The sequence below is a fragment of the Dasypus novemcinctus genome, chromosome 3 (genome assembly GCF_030445035.2).
Source record: "Dasypus novemcinctus isolate mDasNov1 chromosome 3, mDasNov1.1.hap2, whole genome shotgun sequence".
In the NCBI taxonomy this organism is placed as follows: domain Eukaryota; kingdom Metazoa; phylum Chordata; class Mammalia; order Cingulata; family Dasypodidae; genus Dasypus; species Dasypus novemcinctus.
Genome location: NC_080675.1, coordinates 45956352 through 45983277, shown reverse-complemented (window position 1 = coordinate 45983277; position 26926 = coordinate 45956352). Strand labels below are relative to the sequence as shown.

The following is a 26926-nucleotide window of genomic DNA, read 5'->3' as shown; positions in this document are numbered from 1 at the left end:
GGTGGGGGGATTTTTTAAAAAATAAGTAAAACAAATTTGAGGGAGAACTGTCAACATTTATTAAATTTGTATGGTGGATAATGGGTATTTTTCTATTTGTTGGAAATTAAATTTAAAAACTATAAACCAAAAGTATAACCAAGTTGAATTTTAAATTAACATAAGAACTCCAAATATAAGATGACGAAAACTATTTCATGTGCTGTATCATAGTTTAATATATATATCTTTTAATAAAACTTGATCTCAAAATAAAACATTAGTTATTTTAACCTGTTGAAATCTTTTTGTATTCTAATCAAAGTTAGGAATTAAATGGGGACAATTGAAATTAAGATTATCATTAATAATTTGTTAATATAAACTTGATAATTTTAAAACTGATATTAAAAGATATTTCTTTACATTTTTATTATATTCTCTACAAAATGGAAAATTATTTTTAAACTTTGAGGGGATGCGTGAGATTTCATTTACTTAAAAGGATATCAAGTACTAAAGAAAGACTGTCATTTTGTATTGTATCATTGACTTTTTAATGTAATACATTTCCTTTCCTAGCCAAAAAACTAAGCTAATAATCATTTAAAGCCACCAGGGAGAGAACATAATCCACTCCCCTAACCACCAATCACATCCTGCAGCTCAGACTTAATCTCCTAGGAGATATAAACTAAAGCCTCGGTGGATCTTTCTAGAGACTTAAAAAATATCAATGGAAGGGGCATCCTCTGATAAAAGAGGATATTCAATTTCCAGAAGGACTCTTATTAGGGTCCAGGCCTGATAAACAAGGCTGTAAACCTAGAGGATAATATGGTACACTAGAAAAAGAATAGGAATTAGACTATTTGGTTCTGCCACTAAATTACTGTGACCTCTCTCTAGTAATTAGTTACCTAATCGGCAAAATGACTGGGTTGGAACAAATTAACTCAAAGTTCCTATTTTTCTATTGTTTTGTGAAATTTCTGAATCACCATAAAGGTGAAAATAACTAAAATTCATTCTGAAGTTTTCTTTAGATTCAAATGTTTGACTGTTTCTTGTTCTAGAGTCAAGAATAAAAAATGAGAGATCATTTGATGTCATCTCTTGCATCTTTTACAGCCAAAGAAATGGTAAAGGCGTTAACAGACAAATGTGCAAACAGAACTGGCCTTTCCCTTCCCTCTAGAACTTAGCCATGTGGGAGACTGTTTCACCACTGCCTTCTAAGAGTGGGGAAAATAATAAAGGCCAGGGTATGTGATTCACCACTGGGCTACTTTTCCAAGATGTGTGAGATGATAGTGTTTGACTTCTGTTAGCATAGCCTCATAGGGCCCTTTGCTGGATCTGAGTGGTTTAAAAATTGAGGGTCCAACAAGCTAGATACACAAGGAGCATGAAATAGGCCTAGAAATGGTGACTCAAGGTGCTTCCAAGGGGAGTTTGCCCACGGCAGTCAGGCAGAGTTACTGAGGTCTGTCCAGCGCCAACAGCAATGTCTTCAAGGAGTATCCACAGTGGTCCCTCGTACTTAGCCAACCTCAGAGGGAGCTGACGGTTGAACATATGCTGCTTGGAGACAAGATGTACCTAGTTTCTAAAGAGAGCATCAGAACACTGTTAAGATTATAACAGATTGAAGCAGCCTGCCAATAGCTATACATGTACATACATACATAATTATACATATGATGTTACACTGAAAAAAGTGCCCACTCGAGGGACACAAATTTGACTCATTTCTTTTGTGATGCATGATACTCATATTCCAAATACAGTCTGTCTCATATTAGGGCACTATTTCTTTATAGTTGAGGAAATTGAGACTTTCAGATATTTGAAACTACCATCAATTGAGTGGATCATATTTCCTTGAAAAGGATATCAGATATTTTTAAGGCAAAACAGGATATTCAAGAAACTCCCAGGAGGGGTAATTGACACACAACCCCCTAGAGTGTATTCTGTGAATTGCAATTCCCAAAATGGGAATAATACAACTAAAAGATGTTCTGAAATATGTCTACTTAAAGAGAAGTCATAATTTACACTACTTACACTCTGAAAACCCAATATACTAGTTTAAATTCATTTGCCAGAATTGTCACAATCACATAGCCCTTGATTTCTTCTTGGCTAGCCAAGGGGAAGTCTGTGCCATAGCAAATACTTTTTGTTGCACCTATATAAATACTCTAGGACAAGCAGAACAGTCTGTGACTCTAATAAAAGTAAAAGCCACCTGGGTCTCCAAAACAGACCCAGCTGTATTCATTGCCTGGATTTTATTGTCTAGACACCTGACTTTAAGAAGTTAATAGAACTATAATTTTGCTTCTGATAATTACCTCTTTGTGTTGGCCCATGTATCTGGTTCTAAGTCTTAAAGCTAATTGTTTTAGTTTCCTAGGCTGCTGAAAGCAGATATCATGGAATAAGTCTTAAGCAATGGGACTTTATTAGCTTCTTCCCAAAGACCAGCTGCCAGTAATCATTGGCTCCTCTGCCACATGACAAGGAACATGGTGGCATCTGCTGGTCTCTCCCTTCTCTTCCATGTTTTATTGCTTTCAGCTTCTTGCCTACATGGTTTTCTCTCTCTGTCTGAATTTTATTGTCTTATAAAGGACTCCAATAGTAGTATTAAGACTCATTCTAAATGAGGTGGGTCACACCTTAACTAAAGTAGCCTTGTTAAAAGGTCCTACTTGCAAAGGGCCCACACCCACAGGAATGGATAAAATTTAAGAACATGTTTTTCTGTGGCACCTATAGCTTCAAACCACCACACTGCTGTACAGCCATTGTCATGTCAAATGATTCAACATCTCATTGTACAACAGAAAAAGAAAGAGAAGTTGACCCTAGTTCAACTACAGACTAAATACTCTTGATCACCTTCTGATTCTGATCAGCAAAGTCTTGACAGTAGTGAGACTCTGGATATCATGGATTATTGTCCTGTGATGGGCAGGACACGCCTGCCCCTTGGCCAAAAAAGTGCCTAAAAAGAGAAAAGCAGCTCCTGACATCTGAGAGCTGTTGTGACATTATCAGCTAGGTCTTAAAATTTTTAGGAGCTAACCTGGCAATTACTAGGCCTTGGCGATTCTTGTTGAACATAAAAATTTTCAAAGAAAACCAATATTGGGCCAGGCCATACTGTAACCATAATGGATCAAGTTTACTGTAATCATGTTTTAACAAAAGCATGAATATTGCTCAAATCACAAAAATGAACAAATATCTCCCTAACCTGGCTAAAAGTGACTATTGCCTGAATAACTAAAGCTTTAGCCTCACTCTGGTCTTCCCTTCTTGATAAAAATTATTCATGCACTCTCCCTTGCTCTCTGAAAGAATTTGACCCAGAGAAAATCTGTTTGCTTACACTCTCCACGAAATCATCTAACATGAGCCCAATCCTATAAGTCCCTTCCAATAACCCTACTGAGATGCCCCATGGTTTGTGATAGCATGTGGTCTCCCCCATGTGTTGCAATGAACATGAAATCCAACTTGTCCAACTACAAGTGTGTTTGCTCACTGGAAGACGTTGACAAACCAAAGAAGAAAATCAAAGAACTTAAGTTTTGGCAGATGAAAATGTAGAAGAAACTTCTCAGTGCTAAAACTGAAAAATTACCAGGACAAAGATCTTTTTCACTTTTTTCTTTCCTTGCCATTTTGTGAATCTTGTGTTCTATTAAAAACTTAATGAGTTGTTTTGTTTTGCTTTTTAGATTTAACCCTCACCCCGTTGTTGTCTGCTCTCTGTGTCCATTTGCTGTGTGTTGTTCTGTGTCGGCTTGTATTCTCATCAGGCAGCACTGGGGATCTGTGTCTCTTTACATTGCATCAGTTCTCCATGTGTGGCACCACTCCTGGGCAGGCTGCAGTTTCGCATGGGGCAGCTCTCCTTGCGCAGGGGCACCTGTATGTGGAGGCATCCCTTTGTGGACTGGCACTCCTTGCACGCAGCAGCACTGCGCGTTGGCCAGCTCACCACAGGAGCCAGGAGGCCGTGGGTACCAAACTCCTGGACCTCCTATAAGGTAGGCAGATGCTCTATTTGTTGAGCCACATCCGCTTCCTACAATTTAATGAGTTTTATTCCTATTGCCTCTAAGAAACATCAAGTTATGGTGGGCCAAAATATATTCCCAGAGGCTTGATCATTTACTTGTAAGTCCTCCAGTATCAGTTCAAGTACCACTTCCACCAAGATGTTTTCCTTGAGTCTGGCAAAGTGAGGATAATCTCTCTCTCTCCTCCTAACTCTTATAGATAGTGTATTAGTCAGCTAAAGGGGTACTGATGCAAAATACCAGAAATTGGTTGGTTTTTACAAAGTATTTGGGGTAGGAGCTTACAGATACCAGGCCATAAAGCATGTTACTTCCCTCACCAAAATCTATTTTCACGTGTTAGAGCAAGATAGCTGCTGATGTCTCTGAGGGTTCAGGCTTCCTGGATTCCTCTAGGCTCAGCGCCTGTTTTCCCCACAAGGTCAGCTGTAGACTATCAGGCAAACAGCTCTGTCTTTCTCCCTGGGGTTCCAGCTTCAGCATCAAACTCCAACATCAAAACTCCAACATTAATGGGAAGTGGATTTGGCCCAATGGATAGGGCATCTGCCTACCACACAGGAGGTCTGCAGTTCAAACCCAGGAGCTCCTCGACCCATGTGGAGCTGGCCCATGCGCAGTGCTGATGCACGCAAGAGGTGCCGTGCCATGCAGGAGTGTCCCCCGCATAGGGGAGCCCCACGCGCAAGGAGTACGCCTCGTAAGGAGAGCCGCCCAGCGTGAAAGGAAGTCCAGCCTGCCCAGGAGTGGCGCCACACACACAGAGAGCTGATACAGCAAGATGACACGACAAAAAGAGACACAGATTCCCATGCTGCTGACAAGAATAGAAGTGGACACAGAAGAACACAGCGAATAGGCACAGAGAGCAGACAGCTGGGGAAGGGAGGAGAAGGGGAAAAAAAGTGGGTTTTGTCAAGCACTATGACAGCATTAAGAAAATGATCCCACGAAAAGTAAAAATTACTCTAGCAAATGTGAAAATCATTTTTTGGGTCATTTTTATGTGAAATTCTTAGGACACGTCAAATTTTGGCTCTTCAGCACATACTTACCCCTTCAGGAAAGAAACAGAAATGAGAATTCCATTGTCTATTCCTAAACAAAAGATTATTATCTGAAAATTTGGGATTCTAACTCCAGGAAATCCTTTTACAGCAGGGAAAGTATGTCCCAATTATATATTAGCAATAACAGAATCAACAGGAAGAAATCATCTAGTTGTTCTCAACCTGTTCTGCATGTTAGAATCTCAAAGATAACTTAAACACACACACACACACACACAGCTTCCCAGACCCCACCCTGAGAACTGACTGATCTTAATTGATCTAGGGGGGAGCGTAGGCATTTTTTTAGGAGGTACCGGCGATTGAATACAGGACGTTGCACATGGGAAGCAGGTGCTCAACCACTTGAGCTACAGTTGCTCCCCTAGGCATATTTTTTAAAAGCTGCCCACATAATTATAATGTGAGGATAGGATTGAGAGCATCTGTTCAGCTATTTTATGTGCGATAAAATTCAGGCAGAGAGAAATTAAGTGATTTTTTTCAGGAATGAGGGTCAAAGTTATCAACTAAACCTACAGAATGTAATATTTGTGAAGAACTGTATCTGTTATTTATTGCTGCTTAAGAAATTACCCCCAAAACTTACAGGCTTAAAACAACAAACATTTATTATTTAACAGGAATTCAAGAGTGTCTTAGTTGAGGGGTCTGGCCCAGGGTCTCTCACGAGGTTGCAGTCAAAGTTGTTGGCCAGGGATGCAGACATCTGAAGGCTTCACCGAGGCTGAAAGATCTGCTTCAAAGATAGCTCACACAAGTGGTGTTTTGCGGGAGGCCTCAGTTCCTTCCTGGCTGTTGGGCATAGTACTTCTAGATGTGTCCTCCTCACTTGGCAGCTGGTTGACCCCAGAGTGAGGGATCCAAGAGAGAGAGCAAGAAGGAAGTAATGATGGCTTTTACAACCCATTCATTTCAGCTATATTCTACTTGTTCAAAATGAGTCACTAAATCCAGCCCATATGCAAGAGGAAGACAACTAAGTTATACCTTTTGAAGGGAAAGTATTAAAGAACTTGTGGGGAAACGGACTTGGCCCAGCGGTTAGGGCGTCCGTCTACCACATGGGAGGTCCACAGCTCAAACCCCGGACCTCCTTGACCTGTGTGGAGCTGGCCCATGCGCAGTGCTGATGCGCACAAGGAGTGCTGTGCCATGCAGGGGTGTCCCCCGCATAAGGGAGCCCCACACACAAGGAGTGCGCCCCATAAGGAGAGCCGCCCAGTGTGAAAGAAAGTGCAGCCTGCCCAGGAATGGCGCCGCCCACACTTCCTGTGCCGCTGACAACCACAGAAGCGGACAAAGAAACAAGACGCAGCAAACAGACACAGAGAACAGACAACCGGGGGGTGGGGGTGGGGGGTTAAATAAATAAATAAATCTTTAAATCTTTAAAAATAAATAAATAACTTGTGGATTTATTTTTTAAAGTATCACAGGAATACTATTTATTTTCCCTACGATAATGAATTTTAAAATTATATTCCCTAGCCCTGGGTATATAAGGATGAATGAGAGGCAAAACTCTTATACAGCTTGTCTCCTACTGTTATAGCACAGATAGTAAACAAGTACTAACAAAAATTAATAAAATACCTTTAAAAAGTGATGTGGTATGGATAAAATAGGGTTCAGTAAGAGTGACCAAGGAAGGTAAAGAAGGGAACAACTTTTGATAGTATGATGAGAAAAGGCTTTCTATGGATATATTAACATTAACATAAATGGGATACCATACATTCTATTAGATAACCTGCTTCATCATTTAACAAAGGTCTCTTTCCTATCTCTACTTCTATATTTACCTTTCCTTTAACAGCTGCATCATCTTGATGGGGATTTGTATTAATTTTTACAATTGTAAACAATGCAGTGATAAACACTCTTACACATACATGCTGTGTACATACATAAATATTTCTGTAGGATAAACTCCCACAGGTGCTGGTCAAAGGAAGCATAGGCTTAAATTTTACATAACAAACTGCTCTTCAAAAAGATTTTAAAAATTTACACTCCTGTAAAAAGGAGGAAACACTTTCTTTCTGTATTGTGAGTTTGAATAAACGTTTCTATTCCCTTAGAAATGGACCATTATCGGTCTTTATTTTACTTGACCAATTTGCAACACTTGACATGAATTACCCCTTCTTCAATGAAACATTTTCTTCACTTGTCTTCTAAGGCAGCAAGCTCTCCTGGTTTTCCTCAAAGCCTCACTGGACTTTCCTTTTCAACCTACCCTCCTTGTTTCTCATCAACTTGAATTCTAAACATTCAAGTGTCCTAGGGATCAGACTTTTATCTTCTTCTCTAGCTACACCCATTCCCTTTGGCAGGACCTCATCCAGTCTCATGGATGAGATATATCCACTTGGATGTCTAACAGGCATCTAAAAACATCTAAAACTGAATTCACAATCCTACCGCCAAAATGTTACCCTTCCATAGTGTTACCCTAGAGAAGCCTCTCTTACCACACTTCTAAAACAGCACTTGTCCCTCTCCTATCACCACTTCCTATCCTTTTAGAGGGGCTATTTTTAAAAAATAGCATGTATCAATGTCTAAAATTATAGTATATATTTCTGTACTTGATAATTTCTCTACCACCAGGATATTAGCGGAGGGCAGGAACTTTGTTGGTTCACTTTGATTACCTGTAATAGCTATAGTTGTGCTGTTGACACACAGTGGCCACTCAATAATTATTAGCTCTACGAATGAATGAATTGTACAGGTCATTCATAGATACCATAGTTGAAAATTAGGCTGTCGAGGTGGCAAAGGTAATATATTAATTTAGAGATGAAACACCCAGGTTTGGGGCCTAGCCCAAGCGCAGCTAACACATTTAAGCAAGTTGTCCTTCAAAGTCTATTTCCCAATCAATCAAGTGGGGTTTTTGCCACTTCCCCAGCAAACAAGACAGTTGAAATACTCAATATCTTTTTGGTATTACAAGTCAGGAAAGTTTAACTACCTGCAACTTACCAGGAATATCTGCTTCAATCTCCCCTTCATTTCTCCTGTGTGGGTATCACGCAATTTAAGTGTACATCTTCAGAAGCCCTTTAGGTTAAGTTATGCCTCTAATGAGCCTACTTATACAAATATTGAGAATGATCAACTAATGGCAATTACCAGAAAAAGAAAATGACCAAAGATTCTAATTATGGTGCTGGTTGCACAACTCTCAATATTCTAAAAAATCATTGAATTATACACTTAAAAGGGGGGATTCATGGTATATAAATTATATTTCAGGAAAGTGAACTTGGCCCAATGGATAGGGCATTCGCCTACCACATGGGAGGTCCGCGGTTCAAACCCCAGGCCTCCTTGACCCGTGTGGAGCTGGCCAATGCGCAGTGCTGATAAGAGTGCCCTGCCATGCAGGGGTGTCCCCCACTTAGGGGAGCCCCACGCGCAAGGAGTGTGCCCCGTAAGAAGAGCCGCCCAGTGTGAAAGAAGGTGCAGCCTGCCCAAAAATGGCGCTGCACACACGGAGAGCTGACGCAGCAAGATGATGCAACCAAAAGAAACACAGATTCCCAGTGCCACTGATAAGGATAGATGCGGTCACAGAAGAACACACAGCAAATGGACACAGCAGACAACTGGGGGATGGGGGAAAGGGAGAAAAATAAATAAAAATTAAATCTTTAAAAAATTATACTTCAATAGAACTATTAATAAAAAGTGAGATTCTCTAATTCCATATACAGGGCTCTAAGATAACCTGAGATTTAGGAATAAGGTAAAAGCCACCTACCAAAAGCCCAAAAATGAACCAAATTTAATAGAGGAGCTCTTCCATTAGCTAAAATAGGTCATACAAAGAAAGAGTTTCTGAAAGAAACCCAGATTTTTGTCAGCATCCAAGTCCAAAGTGACCAGAACTTATCTTCAGAACTCTATTGGGATGACTGTTTGGAAACAGCTGAGCACTTTAAGAATCCAGCCAGGTTCTACTGAAAGAATTATCCCTTGAGCAGAGAAAGCTGTTTTCCGCCTCAGCACCCTGCTTTACCAGTCCTCACAAGTATCCGGGCTGCCTCTGTCCTCCTGTCATGGTTCCCAAGCAAATGCCCAATCCAGTTTCTTCTTCAAGTGGGCGCGTACGGAAACGGAGTGCCCGCCCTTACTGGGTAACAGCCAACGCATCGGGTGCCTCCAAAACTTGGGTCAACTGGCATCTATTTGGTAAGGCCCGGGTCTGTTCTCCAACCCCCAATCTGTAAAGGATCTGACAGATTACAAAGCTCCAGCTTTTAACATTCCTCCCAGCTCAAAAGGGTGTAAAACAGTAGCCTTCAGCCTTGATCGAGAATCAGATTCTCCAGAGGGGATTTTAAATGCAATTATGGGCATATCGTCCCAAACACTCCGAATTAGAACCGGCGTGGGGAGCCCCGACTCAAGGTGACTGCGCCGGTGTGTGAGAAAGCTGAGCCCGAAGCTGTCCCTCACGCTCCACACTTGGCATCTAGAGCTCAGTGAGCGCCTTCACCAAGCTCCGCGGGGGAATTTGGCCGGAACTCGCCCCGGACAGCTGTCACAGTTCCTTCCCACCCTCTTGCCGGGATCCGCCCCTAACTTCCCCCGCGAGACCTCCCGCCCCAGCTCCGCCCCCCCCGCTCTGCTCCCTGATTGGCTGGGATCGCCCCCGCACCTGGCGTCTACCCAGACTCATTCTTTAGAGGAGGATTCGCTGCCGACCCAAAAACCCTAACTGGAATGGCTCTTCTCACTAGCCAATTACACCCGCCAGCCAATTACCTCCGACTTCCTTCACGTTTCCTTCGCCTTCTCCCGCCCACAGCGTCAACCCTCTCTATTAGGCACCGGTGTGTACGGCTAGCCCAGCCTGGCTGTGCGCAGTCGCAGTAGGACGAACTTGCTGGGCGGAGGCTACGCCCTAGAGTTGGACTGTCCCTGGAGGCAGGGGAGGGAATAGCATCTGCAGTTTTGGCTGCGTTCTCTGGCGAAGTCCAGAATGGGAATTCTGAAGGTGAAAGTGGTCTCCGTGTCAGCAGCTTCCGTGCCGCTAGAGTGTCTTGGGTCGCAGGCGAGGGCTCCCAGTAGGGTGTGCAGGCCCCAAATGTTCCTTTTCTGTGGAAGGGGACCTTTGCAGGGGAAGAGCGGAGCTGAATGGGTGGGGAGGGAAAGGTAGAAATCTTAAGTCTATTACACCTGACGACATGTACTGTGCACTCAAGGAGACCCGGGCAAGATTAGTGTTTGCCGGTGGACTGCCTCGTGGTGTGCCTGCTGGCTCCTGTCCCAGAAGGGGCAACAAACTCCTTTATCGGGCCCGTAAATATTTCTGCCAGGGTGTTGGGGCTGCATGGACCACCATTGTTGGAACTCAGAAGTCCAGGACAACACTCTTCCTCTATTTATTTTAGATGAAATTCACGATAAAAACACAACTCACCAACAATGAAAAAGACAAACAATCCAATTTAAAAGTGGGCAAAATACTTGAATAGACATTTCTCCAAATATGTTATACATAGGGCCAATAAGCACACGAAAAGATGCTCACCATCATTAGTCAGGGAAATGCAAATTAAAAAGGGGAATGGGTCAGGGGAGCCAATGTGGCTCAGTGGTTGAGCACTGGCTTCCCACTTACGAGGTCTGGGGTTCAATCCCTGCTCCTGTACCTGAAACAAAAGGCGGGTGGGGGAGGGAGGAAGTGGTAAAAATACTGATAACTGAAAAGGGGGAATGAGGGAAAGGGACTTGGCCCAGTGGTTAGGGCGTCCGTCTACCACATGGAAGGTCCGTGGTTCAAACCCCAGGCCTCCCTGACCGGTGTGGAGCTGGCCCATGCGCAAGTGCTGATGCACACAAGGGTGTCCCGCGTAGGGGAGCCCCACACGCAAGGAGTGCACCCCATAAGGAGAGCCGCCCAGCGTGAAAGAAAGTGCAGCCTGCCCAGGAATGGTGCGGAACACACCGAGAGCTGACACAACAAGATGACTCAAAAAAAAAAGAGACACAGATTCCTGTGCCGCTGACAACTGCAGGAGCGGACAAAGAAACAAGACACAGCAAATAGACCCAAAAACAGACACAACGAGGGGGGGAGGGAGGGAGGGGAGAGAAATAAATCTTTAAAAAAAAAAAGGAATGAGGATTTAATGTTTAATCGATGCAGAGTTTATGTTTGGGGTAATGGATGGTGGTGATTGTAGCACAATGCTTGAAAGTGGTTAAAATGGGAAATTTTTATGTTGTATATATGTTACCAAAATAATTTTTAAAATTCACATGAAATTAACCATTTTAAAGTGAACAGTCCAGTGGCAAATAGTACCATCATAATATTGTGCAATCACCACGTCTATATAGTTCCAAAACATTTTCATCACCCCAAAAGGAACAAGATTGGAGGCATCTGGGAATGAACCCAGAAAGTTGAGAAGCAGGTGCTCAACCACTGAGCTACACCCACTCTCCCCTTTGTTCTTAAAGACTTTTAATTTTTTAATGTCTTCATGAGGTAGTTCTTTCAGAAACTGCTGCACCCTGGCACCTTGACCTTAATGGTAGAGCTTGACTCCAGGAGCTGGTATACATGCTTGCAGTTCCTCAGAGGGGAAGCCCTGGAAGGCAGACAGCCTGCCAGGCTCATGGAGTTAGCCCTGTCCGCCTAGCTCCTGTGTACTGAGGCTGCAGCAGGTAAAAGCTGGCCCTTGGGCTGTGGCCCTGGGAGAATTCTGAATAAGAAAGTGGTTCTTAGAACTTAAACAGGTTAGGCTGCAGGTGGGGACTCTGGCAGGGTCCTTTTTTGCCAGTCCAAGGACACTTTTTAAGAGGAAAGGTAAGTGAGCTTCTTTCACTTGCAGCAGGGATCTGGAGTCTGGGGAAAGTGTCCCTTCATTCCCTACATTTGCAGTTCAACTTCCTTGGTATTGAACTACTGGGCATCTTGGTGACAAATTTACATATCCTAAGGAACACTCAGTAATTTCTATCACAAAGAGATGCCATCAGAAGGAATAAAGAACAATCTAACCCTGAAACTGTAAACTACCTGGAGCTAGTAGTTCATGCACTTTCCTAACAGATGACAAGTATCATTGTGTTTCCCTCTAAAACTAGAAATATTCCATGGCATGCCTATGAGATCATGACAGTACACCTGGGTACCTCAGCACACGGTTTAGGAACCATGACTGTGACCATTTAAAAGGTAACTCTCATTGTGTCCTTACTTCTGTAAGGACCAATGTAACCTGACCCCTTCCCTGAGAACCCCTGAAAAACTAGGCACAACAGGAGACATTTTAAATGACCACAGCTGGCACTGTGTCCCCACAAGCCTGATCTGTTCCGACAGAAGACATCTTGGGTAAATTTTTAAAGTGAATAGCTTTCTATTTTAATAGAAAAAAATAGAAAGAGAGCTGTTTTCTATTTTATATGAAATAAATTAGAAAATATACTATTTTTTAATTATTTCATTAACCAAGAGATCAGCCTTCCATTAGGAAAACAGTGGTAGATGTAGTAAACACTAATTAATTTAAAAACAATACAGTATATAGTACATTTACGAGAATTCTCAATGGCTTTTCCACTCCTCAACATTTCATGTCTGATTTCCACAAACTCAATTAAACAGATAAGCTAGTTGCAGAAGCTAGAAGGTACTTTTACATGGATTTCTAAGAGGGATTGCATACCCAATAAACTGTTCATTCTAGAAAAGTTTAACAATGGATGTAATATTCCAACTAAGAACATAAGTTCTAATATCCTGCTTAAAATAATTAAATATGGATATGTATTATATATTAGAGGTAACAATGTAGACTAAACCATAAATAAAATTATAGAAAAAAATATGACAAAGAAAAGTGAAATGCCAAACATTATAGGAGAGAAGAGATTCAAGTGGAAGTTTTCCAATGCACTTTATTACTATTGTAGCCACTTCAAGATGCTGGAGTAAATGTCCATATCTGCTGAGTTCTTGTTGGCTGAATAAAAATGCAGAACTTCTTTATTTGTTTTACTGACCAGTCTCACAATCAGAAGGAAACTTTGATTTGCTAGCTTCTTCATAAGCTTGTATAATAAGCTTTAGTTGATTGATGACTTCATGGTCTGCAGTTTTCATGTTAAATCCCAACATCTTCGTAATGGTTTCTCGAAAGTCAACAAGCTACAAGAACACACCACACACACCAAGACATAGCATAACAATGAAATAGATTTGAGAAAGTTAGTCTTATTAAACATTTCTTTATGAAATGTAGCACATTCTATATACAAACAATATTTTCAAGCTCCTAGGAGAATAATGGTCTCTTCTATTTTTACTTAGAATAAAGAAAGCTTTATTTAAAATTCCCTTTGCATTTTAAGATTTTTTTCCTACTTTTATGAACTAAGCCTAATTTTGTTGCTATTGTTCATCCATAATTACTTTTCTGACTTCTGATTTGTATGCTATTAGCAGTCCCCTAAATACATATCTCTCCACCCGTCCTCCAAAAGCCATAGTGGCTTTCTCAGGTGCTCACTTCCAAGGTGACAAAGGAAAGAATGATCAACAGCTGTGCCAAAAAGGGCCATGGCCACTAGCAACCTATTTGCTGCACAAACTATACCTGCTGCATGCCCAAGAAGAAGGTCATTAAGAAGTTCATCATTTGAAATACAGTAGAGGCTGCAGCTGTCAGGGATATTTCCAAAGTGTCTTCAATGTCCATGTCTTCCCAAGTTAGATTTGAAACACATTACTGTGTGAGTTGTGCCATTCACAGCAAGACAGCCTGGGACCATTCCCATGAAGTACAGAAGGTCCAAACATCCAAACCCCAATATAGTGTTTCCCTAGAGCCTCCACCAAAGCCCATGAAAGGAGCTGAGTCATTAAAGACAAAAGAAAAACTAGTCTCTGGTAAAAAATAATAATAAAATGGAAATTGTTCCTTTTTAGAAAAAAGGGTGCACACTGGAAGGTACAGCTGGTTTCCACTGAGGTAGAACAAGATAACCTTACCCTCCAGAAATGGGAAATCCATAAATGGAGAAAGTCTGAGAATTGGTGGCTAGGAACACTGACGACTAGAAAAGGAAAAGGAATGGATTTGGAAGCATGTGGGACCAGAAATGTCAGTTTCAGAAGGCAAGGTTTCTGTCAGGGGAGGGAGGTACTTGGAAGGGGAAGGTCTTCCTTGGAGATTTGGTGGTAAAGGAAAAGAAAAAGCGAACAGTGGAAATTAAGGGACTTATATACTAACTAGAGAGTATCTTAGAATCAGGCATCACATAAACCTCAACCCCAAAATAAAAGGCTTGCTCTAGTGAACGGTAGAAACTGCACTTTGCTGTGCCAACAGAAGAGGATGATATTGAGAGTTAAACCTAGTAAGCAACCCCTCCCCCACAACTGCGCTGAATAGAAACATTTGAAATTAATTGTAAGACCAGGACAATTCAAAAGATTTCAAAATGATTAGAGAAATGGCAAGCAATAGCCATACAAAATTACCTTAGGAAAAAAAGAGGGCAGTAACCCATGCAATGAGAGAAAATATTTGGAAACCATGTATCTAATAAGATTTTGATTTCCATGCTATATAAAGAGATCATACAACTTAACAATAAAAGAGCAAGCAGGAAAGCAGCTGTGGCTCAAGCAATCGAACTCGTATCTACCATTTGGAGTACCTCCTGGGACCTCCTGGGACCTCCTGGTTAAAAAAGAAAAAAGAAAAGAAAAAAGGTATCGCAGACCTGTGCAGTGAGGCACAGGCCCCCTGCAGGGAAGCAACACACCAAAAAGACAATGACACAACCAAACAGGAAAAAAAAAAAAGAGTAAGCAATCCAATTTTAAAAAGGGCAAAAGACTTAAATAGACATTTCTCCAAAGAGGAAATACAAACGGTGAAAATTCGCATGAAAAAAATGTTCAATATCACTAGCTATTAGAGAAATACAAATCAAAACCACAAACGGTGAAAAATCGCATGAAAAAAATGTTCAATATCACTAGCTATTAGAGAAATACAAATCAAAACCACAATGAGATATCATCTCACACCACACAGAAATGCCACTATTAAAACACACACACACACACACACAACAAGTGCTGGAGAGGATGTGGAGAAATAGGAATATTCCTTCCCTGTTGGTAGGAATGTAGAATGGTACAGCCTCTGTGGAAGACAGTTTTGCAGTTCCTCAGGAGGCTAAATATAGAACTATTGTATGACCTAGCAATCCCTCTACTAGGAATATATCCAGAAGAACCGAAAAGAGTGATACGAACAGACATTTGCACACAAGTGTTCATAGCAGCATTATTCACAATTGCCAAAAGATGGAAATACAATCTCCATCAACTGATGAATGGGTAAACAAAATGTTGTATACATATATGATAGAATACTATGCTGCTGTAAGAAGAAATAAAATTGGGATACAGTGGGACACAATGACAACATGGATGAAACTTGAGGACATTATGCTGAGTGAAATAAGCCAGACACAAAAGGACAAATATTGTATGGTCTCACTAATATGAATTAAATACCATAGGTAAACTCACGGAAGTAAACTCTAGAGTATAGGTTACTAGCAAATAGAAGGTGGGTTGAGAATAGGAGATGATGTTTAATGTCTGTAGAACTATTATTAAGGTTAATTGTAAAAGTTTGGAAATGAATAGAGCTGAGAGTAACACATTATTATAGAACTAACACAGCTGATTTATAAATGTGATTATGGCTGAAAGGGCTAGTCTAGGGATGTAAATGTCAATTGAAAGAAAGCTAGAGAATAATCTAAGGGCCGAATAACAGTGAACTCAGAGGTGGATGAGACATACAAGAATGTTCTATGAACCAGAGCAAATGTACGTCACTATTACAAGGTGGTAAGAATATAGTGATGCTAGTCAATAAAAAATAAAAAAATTAAAAAAAAAAAAAAAAAAAAAAAAGAATATAGTGATGCATGGGAAAAATATAATTATTGTAACTCATGGCTATAGTTAAGACCAATATTGTAATATTCTTGCATCAATGTTAAAGAAGGTAGTATATCAAAGCTAAGGGTCAATAATAGGGGGATATGGAACTTTTTCTATTGGACTAAGAAAAATGTTCAAAAATTTACTGAGGCAATGACTGCACAACTCTGATGAAAGTGAGAGCCACTCCGTGTACACTTTGGATAGCTCGTACAGGCATGGGACTGTAAAACACAGTGCACCACGTGATGGATGATGGACTGTGGCTAACAGTACAAACATGAGAGTGCTCTCTTATGAACTATAATAAATGTACAATACTAATTTAATAATAGGTTTGTATGGAAAAAATATACCAAGTGTAAGCTATGGACCATAGTTAGTGGTAATAGCCTGAAGATATTCTTTCATAATCTGTAACAAATATTCCACCACAATTTAAGGTGTTGGTGGAGGGGTGATGTATGGGAATTCTGCACATTATGCATGATGGTTTGTAAGCTCACAACTTCTCTAATAATATATATATATATTTTTTAAAATAGAGGACAGTATATTCTAACTGTTCAGGTGAGGAATATAGCCCCCATATAAAACAGCCATGAAGCACAGGAAATGTGTTTGACAATACACACTGACATGAATAAATATCAATTAAACAAGGAATGTAGACATGGCGGGGGGATGACAAACTCCTCTCTTTACAATCAGAAATGTAATAATTCAGAAAATAAATGGACAATAAAGACGCCCAAGATGTCTAAGGATATGGATGAGGATGATGTGACAATTGAATTCAGGCAAGAATAAGGCAAAATCTCCTCAGAAATGAAGAATGAATTACAAGGTAGCCAGTGGAGAAGAGATTGACTGAAAACATAAGGGACAAATTGATGACAGAAATAAAAACCACCAAGAAAGTGAACATGAAGGTGTTTAAAAAGAGAGAGAGATAGAAAGAGAAAGTGATAATATCATAACTTTATTTTTTAGGCATGTCTTAAAGTAATTGGTTAAGGTTTCAAATTTCTGAAGCAACTAATATATGGGGATGTGACAAATAATTCTGCAATTGCTTCAAACTGTCAGTTACCTTTTAACAGATTCTCTTAACATACCTGCCTCAAAAGTACAATAAAAAGCTAAGCAAGTTTAGAATTACTAGCCTCTTGTTCTGGAAAGTGACCCAGCCCCAAACAACATGGTTTCCACTGAGTGTCCATTCTCTCACCTGACCTTATGCTCCTGGTGGGTTGTTAGCCAGGTAATATGTACCCAAACTTAAGCTAAAATAGTCATATGTCCCATCATTGACCACTATTTATTAAGCAAGGATAGGCACTTGACCTAAGCTGGGCCATTGAGACCCTTTCTTGAAATTCTCTCTTCAGTCCCTGAAACACTAAATACCAAACTCTGCAGTTGTCAGTGGCCATGTCTCCTGCCATACGAAGAAAAAGAAATTGGCGGGGAGACAGACTGAAGCTGACTCAAAGAGAGACTTCAAGATGGTGAGAAGGGGCCTTAAAAGGTTCCAGGTGCTGATCCTGGGGCCAGGTGCATCTCTGCCTTTACAGAGGTTTTGGATGTTTAACTCGTCTTTGATTTCATAAGTCAATAAATTTCCTTTTGTCTACGTTAGAGTCTTAGTTGAGCTGGGTGTTTATTCCTTCAACTACGAGTCTTAATATAGTAATAAGAAAAAAGAACCTCTTGTTCTCGTCCTGGCACATACTGAAGTGTGCTCTTTGCTGGAGAGAGCACGTGGGTGGCAGCGTTGAGCATCTGCTGGGCAGGCTCTATGTCTGGTTGTGCTTCTTGCTCTTGCTCTGCAGAGTCTAGTGTTGTTTTCAAGTTGTCTGTTTTCATAACTGCCTTCTCTTTCATCATTTCAACCTTTATTAAAGATTGTCTGAGCTTTTCAATTGTTTTTTCCTGTGAGGACACAAGGTCCGGGGAAGGGAGATGACAGATTAGATCTTTTTCTAAGTAAGAAACTGGCAGAACAAGCTCCGCCCCCCCTTGTCTTCCTTCTTCCCTTTCTTTTTTTAAAAGATAGACAATGGAAAAGAAAGGAAACTCCACAATTTCTAAATGAAGAGGGCATTTCTCTACCAACCTACTAATCAATAACAAACATTCACTCAACCGTTTTTCTAAACTGGGCACTTTGGGATTTAAAGAGATTTAAACGTGTTACTCTATGGTCTTAAAAGTCTTACAATCTATGCTAATGAAATACATAAACAGAGAAACTGACTTTGTGGTAAGAGAAATATTGCTGATAAGCTGGCAAATCAGTTAATCAATAAGCACTTAGCCTACCTTTGGCTTACAGCATAAAATACATTTGAAACACTACAACCGAAGCTTGATATGGATAGATTCAAAGAGAAGCAAAAACAGTAGCTGAAGTTTCAAATTATTACCCCTACAATATAAGGCTAAGTGAAGTAAAACTATAATCATAAACTATAGCTTTGTTAGAACTGTAACAAAAAAGCAAAAGAATTATAACCAGGACATTTAGGATACTGATTACCTTTGAAGGGTAGGGTGGAAGATACGTGGGGCTTCAGTGTAATACTTTCTTAAATTGAGTGATGGATTCACAGGTTTTCAATTTTATTCTATATGCTTTAATATTCTATATGTATTCTTTTGTATGTATGTAAAGTAGTTTCAATATATTTTTTAAAGGCCAATAAGAAACATGGAACCAAAATAGTAATAGACAAAAGTGTAAGTGAATTTTTGAAAGTCTCCCTTCATCTACTTACTTTAAGGACATTTACTTTTGTCAGTTGAGTTTTCATATTTTTATTTGACAATTTCAAATCGGTGAGCTGCTTCTGAAGTTTTTTTATTTTCTCCTCCAATATTTGAGTTGTAGTGGTCTGCAAATTTTGCTGTATATTCAAAGATAGTTGTTGCATGTCTTTTTCTGGCTGTTTGAACTTCTTGTCATTCTCAGCTATTTGGGAATTTTTAGTGTTGGAATTTTCCTTTGTAGAAATCAAGGGTATTGAAATAAAGAGGCTGTACTTTAAGATGGCATTTGACACGAGCAGAAGACCAGATCTACTCTAGGCTAAAAATTTCAGGCTTAGCAAATATTTACACAAGTAAAATATTTTTTTCACCGGAAACACGTATTATTAAAATAATTTGAAAAATAAAATAATACTAAGAGCAATAACTTAGTGCTGATTAGGGCACAGCTAAGCAGACAATTTTACAAACGCCAGGAGGTAGCATAAATTAGCCTGAATGTTCTGGAAACAATTTAGCAATCTATGTGAAAAACTTTAAGGAGCTCACATTCTTTGACTAGTGCTCCACTTCTAGGAATGTATTATTAAAAAAATAGTTAAAGATTTTGATAAAGATTCATGCAGAAAGATATTCTTTACAACATATATATAAGAGGAAAAATAGAAACAATGCAAATGTGAAAAAATAAATTACATATAGATTATTATACATTAACTAGAAACCAACTTTTCAAAAATATCGATAGAGAGAAAACACTAATATTATAGTTAAAGAAAGAAGCAGGATTACAGAAAACTATGCCTATCTCATTATGTTAAAAAATTCATAGGAAAATAATTAGAAGGAAATATACCTACATGTTAACACTGGTTATCTCACAAGTGGTAAGATAACTGGTGATTTCAATTTTATTCTTATTTAATTATTTTATTATATAATCAATATATAATAAATTATTTTAACATTCTGTACTTTAATTTTCGTAATGCACATGAACTAATTTTATGGTGAGAAAAATAAGTTATTCTAAATGTTATAACAAAAATTTTTATGACAAATGTTGTAATCCAATGGGAAATAAAATAGGTAATGTATTATTTATTACTTATTACCTGGGCATGATTAAGTTATGATTAGGGCTTTGATTGGGCCATGTCATTAGGGCATTGAGTCCCCACTACTTGGTGGGTAGGGACTCACAGATAAAAGGCATGGCAAAGGACAGAGTTGAGGATTCTTAATGTTTGAGTTTTCATGTTGGAACAAGGATCAGAATAGCTCCATTTTTCTCAGTCACAATACTGGGAACTAGAAGATAATGGAATAATGCCTTTAAACTTCTGTGTAAAAATAAATTCTAAACCCAACTATCAATTAAGTGTGAGAACTTTTTAAAAAGCCACCATTCATGCAAGTACTCAGGAAACGTGTATCACTCTAAGGTACCATTTCTTGGGAACTTATTGAAGGATATACTCCACCAGAAAAAAAAGTAAGCCAAAAAAGAGGAAGACATGAGATTCAGGAAAGTGTAACCCAAGTACAATATTTGAGAAGAAAAGTCACAGGATCACAGCTGTGCCCAGGTACTTAGAGCAACCAGTCTAGACTGAAAAAGAAAATAATAATAACTGAATAAATATGTATTTTAAATTTGGATACTCTCAGATTGGATTACAAAATAAAACACAATATATACTGTCCATAAGTGACACTTTAATGACAAAAACAGAGAAAGGCAGAAAATAAAAGGCTGAAGAGATACATCAGGCAAATATGAACCAATGGAAAATTATACTAGCAATCATGATATCCGTAAATAGAGAATTTCAAGCAAAATATTACAGGGGACAAAAAATGCTTATAGTGGTTAAAAGAACAAAACAGAAAAAAGATGTAAGTATCATAAATTCATATACCCCAGCAACCTCTAAAGGCACAACTGACAGATCTGCAGGCACAAATGGATGAATCAACATCACACTTAAAAATTTAACATCTTTTTCAGAATCAAGCAAACAAAAATAATCAAATATACTGAAAATCTGAACAAGGTGAATTCAGTGCTCTAGCGCTTTGTATAGAACGTAACACCCAACTGAGAACAGTCTTTACAAGCAGACATGGAACAGTTACCAAAATAGACCATGCACTAGACCACGTAGAAAGCCTCAGTAAACTCCCAAGGTCATAGGTCTTCCACCATAATGTAATAAAATATTACATAATGTAATAAAAAATTATTACCAAAAATAGCTTTTTTTTTGCATTTGGAAACTTAAATATATGTTACTAAATAATCAGGTTAAAAAGAACTTATAAATGGGAAGCGGACTTGGCGCAATGGATAGGGTGTCCACCTACCACATGGGAGGTCCACGGTTCAAACCCCGGGCCTCCTTGACCCATGTGCAGCTGCGCCATGCGCAGTGCTGATGCGCGCAAGGAGTGTTGTGCCATGCAGGGGTGTCCCCCACATAGGGGAGCCCCACATGCAAGGAGTGCACCCCATAAGGAGAGCCGCCCAGCGTGGCAGAAAATGCAACCTGCCCAGGAATGGTGCCACACACATGGAGAGCTAACACAACAAGATGACGCAACAAAAAGAGACACAGATTCCTGGTGCCGCTAATAAGAATAGAGGTGGTCACAGAAGAACACACAGTGAATGGACACAAAGAGCGGACAACTAGGGGTGGGGGTGGGAAGTGGGAGGATAGGAGGGTGGGGGGAAGGGGAAGGGAAGAGAAATAAATAAAAAAATAAATCTTTAAAAAAAAGAATTCATAAAGGAAATTAAGAAATAATTAAAATGAAAGATAAGGGAAACAGTACATGTCAATATTTGTGGACTAGAGCTACAAAAGTTCTTGAGAGAAAAACTATAGTTTAAATAAATGCATTTATCAGGAAACTTGAAAGGTTAAGCATAAGCCAGCTACTCCTCTTCTTTCTCTTCCTATTCTTTTTCCTTGCCTTCCTTTTCCTTTCTGCACAATTCAGTCCCAACAAGGTAGACATCTGTACCAGAATGAGAAGGGAAATGCTGTGGCTCAGAGCAGGCTGTCAGAGGCCAAGCAAGACAGAAAAAGTATCTGTATAGGAAGGTCACCCTGCGGAAGGACTCAAAACCTGGGCAGGGAGAAGGCACCACACACATGGACGACTAGAAGTCAACAAGAGGAGACAGGAATCCAATAAGAAACATGGGTAATGAAAACCAACAGGTGGTGTATTGAAGAGGAAAGTCAAAAGACTGAAAAGCATAAAGGAAATCCTCCAACTCAGCAAAAGAGAAATGCAAATTAAATGAGCCATCACTGTATACCCGATGGAATAGCAAAAATCGGAAAGCTGGTTAATGTCAAGAAATTGCATGGATGTGGAAACCCGAGATCCCTCATGCATCCCTGGTGGAATGTGGACTGATGTGACCATTCTATGAAACTATCTGGTAGTACTTGGTCAAATTAGGGGTATGAATACCTTAGGAGTCACCAATTCCTGAACGCATATCCCTGAGAAAGTCTCCTACAGGTACAAGGATGTTCATAGCAATGTTTCCTGTGATGGATGTAACCTGCGTATTCATCACTAAAGGAGTGAACAGGCAAAATGCAGCAGATACGCACACTATTGAATTCCATGCATAATTAGACGCAATGAAATAGATGAAAAAATAACAATATAAGATGAATATTTAAAATACAACGCTGAGTAATAGAATGAGATGTTTAATACAATAGCAATTAGGCAAATTAAAAATATATGCAAAAAAATCACATTTAAAAGAACACACATAAACTGAAGCATGCACATTAAGCACATTAGACTGATTGCCTTTGGAGAGAAGGGAATGGAAAATGGGGCTAAAAAGGAATAAATAAATAAGAGATGGAGCTTCCATAGCTCATGTGTTACAAACTAAATAGTTGGATTAACTCAGCCTTCTGCAGCTGACTTCTGAATTGTGACAGGGAAACAATTCACAGACAAAGAAATCCAAGTGGTCAACAGCAAAAAAAAAAAAAAAAAGCTCAATCTCCCTAGTAGTCAGGTAAATATGAACAATTTATCATTTCACCCCAACACATACATACACACACTCAAGAATGACTACATCCATTGCCTGCTAGGATATGAAAAGGAGACAGGCACTCTCATATTGCTATTGGGAAAGTGAACTCTTTCCTGCCTTTTGGAAGGTAGTATTCTGGCAATAGCTATTAAAATTTAAAATATTTATACACTGTAACTGCACATTTAAAACTCAACACATAAGGAGAAAAGAAGCACCCAATATGGAAAGATAAATATATTTTTTAAGTACTTAGTGCTTTATTATTTGTATTGGCATGAAAATACAAATAATTTGATAGTCCACCAATAGAGAACTGACTGAGTAAATTGTTATATAAATATTGTAGAATACCCTGGAGCTATTAAAGGAATGAGTTAAATCTATATTTTCTGACCTAGAGGATGCCCAGTAGGTGCTTAGTTCTTACTAAGTAAGAAGAAGAAGTTGAAGAGTATTTTAACTAGTATGGCCCCAGTTTTGTAAAAATACCACATCACATATATGTATTTGTATATTTTCATAATCATTATAATAGTTGTGAAAGATAAACACATTGATTACTGAGGTAAGATAAAATGTTGGGGAAGATTATTATTGTTTTCTTCAAACCTTTTATCATGGTTTCAAGGGTTGTAGAAAGCATATATTACTTATATATTCTTCGAATTTAATATAGGACTTAAAAAATTTGCTTGGAAACTAATCATTATCATTTACAAATTCATGAGCAGAGGTAGACATTGGATTCATCTTGGACTCTGGAGCACATTGTTGACATCATTTCATTAATTGCTAAAAGTTTTTTTTTTTAACTGGATGCTCAATAAATAATGAATAAATGAACTGAAATGAATGAATGAGAAGTAGGAATATACTTTGGCCCATAACAATAATAGAAATATTATAACACAGGTTTGAGTTTGACAGGCAATTCTAAGAAGTAGAGAAATAGAATCAAGATCTCCTGAAAACAGTTTTGCATCTTACCTATTTCCATCTCACTTTTAGGATCAGCTTTGTTCTTACTGATACAGGGAAACAAAGTTGAAAACGTAATGGTCTGTGTACTGATTATTGAGGAATATCATCAATGATCCCCTCCCTAAATACCCATCTTATCTAGCTTTTAGTGCCTGAAATTCCACCACTGGGGATTCATTCCTTTGAGTTCCTTTCCAGCTAATTCTTTTTTGAAAGGACGTTAAGGAATACATTAACAAATGCCCTCACAATAAATAGAAAATATGTACACAAGAGAGAAATGTAAGACATATAAAGAGAAGAGGCTTTTTGTTAAAAATCAGAAGCATAACTTTAAGGATTTGAAGCAAACTTTCCTCCTTTTACCAATGTTAAGAAAAGTATAAATAATATTAACTTTACACATTAGGTAAAGTTAAAGTTATTAAGATTATAATAAAATATGATTATTTTTATTGTCTAAGAAGCACCTATACTTTAGGCAAGTCTTACTTTGTTCTTGTCGAAGTCTAATGTTCCTTGAAAAAAGTCATTAATATCAATTTTTCCTTCCAGACATTTCAAGGATTTTTTTTGTTCCCTATATTTTTCTTCAGCTTGGGATGATTGAACAGTTTCTTCATAAAGATGATGTAGCTCTTCCAGTTGTTTAGTGAGAATCTGAATTTCCTGCTGCAGATCTTCAGTTTTCTGTAGGAAAAAAAAAAATATATATATATATGTATGTATATATGTATGTATGTATGTGTATATAACTTCCTGGTGGTTTAAGTTTCTACTTCATTTTCAAAACCATATGTCTGTTCTATTTATATTGACATTGTAGTGACTTTAAGTTACTAAACAAATTAGGAAAGACTTTTAAGAAGATTTGACATATTAAAGTTGATGTTAAAAGAACAGAAAGCTTTGATATACAAAACTAAGAAATTTTTGTTAGTGCTGAGAAATTAGGTTGTGTAATGAATTTTAACAGAGCAAAGGTGAAAAAAATAATTGGAACTCTACAATGAACAGACTTACTGTGTACCAGGTTTCACTAACACACGGAATCTATCAATACTTATCTTCATTTGAATTTTAGGGTGAGGAGTCATGAAATTTTACGAAATTATTTGGACACACTAGGTGGACATGTATCCAATTAAGCCTGCTGATTGAATCATTTGATAGACTTGACAAGTAAATTCAAACAACTTGATTGAATTCATTTTATTGCACAGACTGAACTGACCAGTGTTTGCTTATCAAACACTATCTTCCCCATAACATCATTTTTAAGCTAACAGTCAGTGAGTTTACTCTGCACTGTCTAAGCACTTATCATGTGTTAACCAGTTTAATCCTTACAACCCCATGTGAGAAAGAAACTGTACCATGGGTCCCTGTCCCCCATTTTATAAACAAAACCAAACTAGAAAGAAATAACCCGCCTAAAAGCACACAGCAGGCAGAACTAGAATGCACACTCTGTGCTCTCGACTGCTACATTATGCTACGGTTACAACAATGGATAACCTCTTCTTTCAAGACTGTAGTAATAAAAATAAATTCAAGTTTAAAATTCAGAGTCACAGAGTTTACTGAGTTGAATAATAGCAAAATCTACATTAAAAACAAACAATTTGAAAGGATAACTTTTCTGTCAATATACTTACAGACTTCCAAGATTGCTCATTTGCACCAATTTCCTGAATCTTCTCTTTCACAGCTTCCTCTGTGGCTGGTACTAGGCCAACACTATAGCTCAGAAGAGTAGCCAACTGGTTGAGGAGAGTCTGATATTGGGATTGTGAAGCTTTGGTTTCCCAGATGAAAGAATATGGAGGTCGTTCTAATTCAAATATTTGTTTTTCCTTACAGATCAAATCTTGTTGACATTTATCCCCAAATTTCTGTTTACCCTTTGGTCCATCAGAGTGAAAAATATTATCTTTCTCAAAGTTCTTATCCAAGATAGCTTCATCCTTATCCTAAAAATGCCAATAAACATATTAAACATCCCATTTGAAATTTATATGAAGATATCTACTTTCCTTATTTTGAAATACAAATAGAGTCATAACGTGAAATCTTAGTAGAAAAGGCTCTCAAGTAGAAAGAAAATGTTATAGTTAAGAGAAACAAGGGCATATTCAAAGAACAATATGGAACAGCAAAAGATGTTGAAATGATGACATAGAGAAGTTATTTTTAGAACATAGGTAATTTAGCTTAGAAAAGCAGCTAACCAAACAGCTGCAGCTAATGAGGGTAAATTCATTACAGAAAAATGTGAGCTGATAAATGTAGAAAGAATGATAGAATTTTAAGATGCAACATATTGCAACTCCTAATGAATTAATTGATTCAGACAAGGATCATCAATGAACGCTAAAACCATTACATGAAAGGTTGGCAAGAAACTGAATATATTCGTAAAGACTTAATTATGGTTAAAGAACTTCATTTAATGATAATCATGATAATGTAAAACTATAAATGAAAGAAATCAGGGAGTAGATGACAGTAAGAATGGTAAAAAGAAGAGGGAAGAGAATACAATCCTCATTTTATAAAACAAAATTGTATCATTAATCAAGAAAGAAATTTTAGTATAGTAATTCAAGCCACAAAGATAATTTGTGGGAGGAACTATAAATAATATACCTATACTGTGAGGATAAGAAAAAGGAGATAGAGGACTGGTTTGGGTGAGCTGAATCTTAATCTGCCAGACTAGGAAGTCTATCATTTCTAAAATTAATGAATGCCCCTCTCAATTAGAGGTGGAGTGGACATCATCATCCCATAATCCTCAGGTTTGGGGAATGAACAATGGACTAGAGTAGACTTAATGGTTTTCTACTATAGACTTATTGTGATTCTAGTAATGGAAGAACCTATGTCATTGTTGTGGAGGCAGTGGCCACTGGAGGTTCTGAGGGGAGGGTGA

At 38.5% G+C, this 26926-nt stretch overlaps 1 protein-coding gene and 1 long non-coding RNA gene across 5 annotated transcripts in view; both read right to left on the bottom strand.

Annotated features, from left to right (window-relative positions):
* Nucleotides 1-5734: 5734 nt before the first annotated feature.
* On the bottom strand, nt 5735-9704 carry LOC101414390 (uncharacterized). 2 transcript variants are annotated; one of them, XR_011648329.1, is made up of 3 exons: nt 8925-9704; nt 8144-8178; nt 5735-5988 (listed from the first exon to the last, which is right to left on the bottom strand). It is a non-coding gene; the product is annotated as an uncharacterized lncRNA (long non-coding RNA). The 2 variants fall into 2 exon arrangements; XR_188923.4 differs by having other exon boundaries at nt 8144-8250; nt 8925-9703.
* A 3357-nt stretch (nt 9705-13061) lies between these two features.
* Nucleotides 13062-26926, bottom strand: part of LOC101416418 (coiled-coil domain-containing protein 170-like) — a 60560-nt gene continuing 46695 nt past the window's right edge. For 2 of the 3 annotated variants that reach the window (XM_004477343.2, XM_058294931.1), the window contains exons 6-10: nt 25650-25964; nt 24484-24681; nt 18935-19159; nt 17865-18089; nt 13062-13331 (exon numbers count right to left, since the gene is read on the bottom strand). In XM_004477343.2, coding sequence (XP_004477400.2) covers nt 13179-13331; nt 17865-18089; nt 18935-19159; nt 24484-24681; nt 25650-25964 — 1116 coding nt within the window. In that variant the 3' untranslated portion in view covers nt 13062-13178. The remainder of the gene's footprint in view (nt 13332-17864; nt 18090-18934; nt 19160-24483; nt 24682-25649; nt 25965-26926) is intronic. The other variant, XM_058294932.1, reaches the window with a different exon arrangement.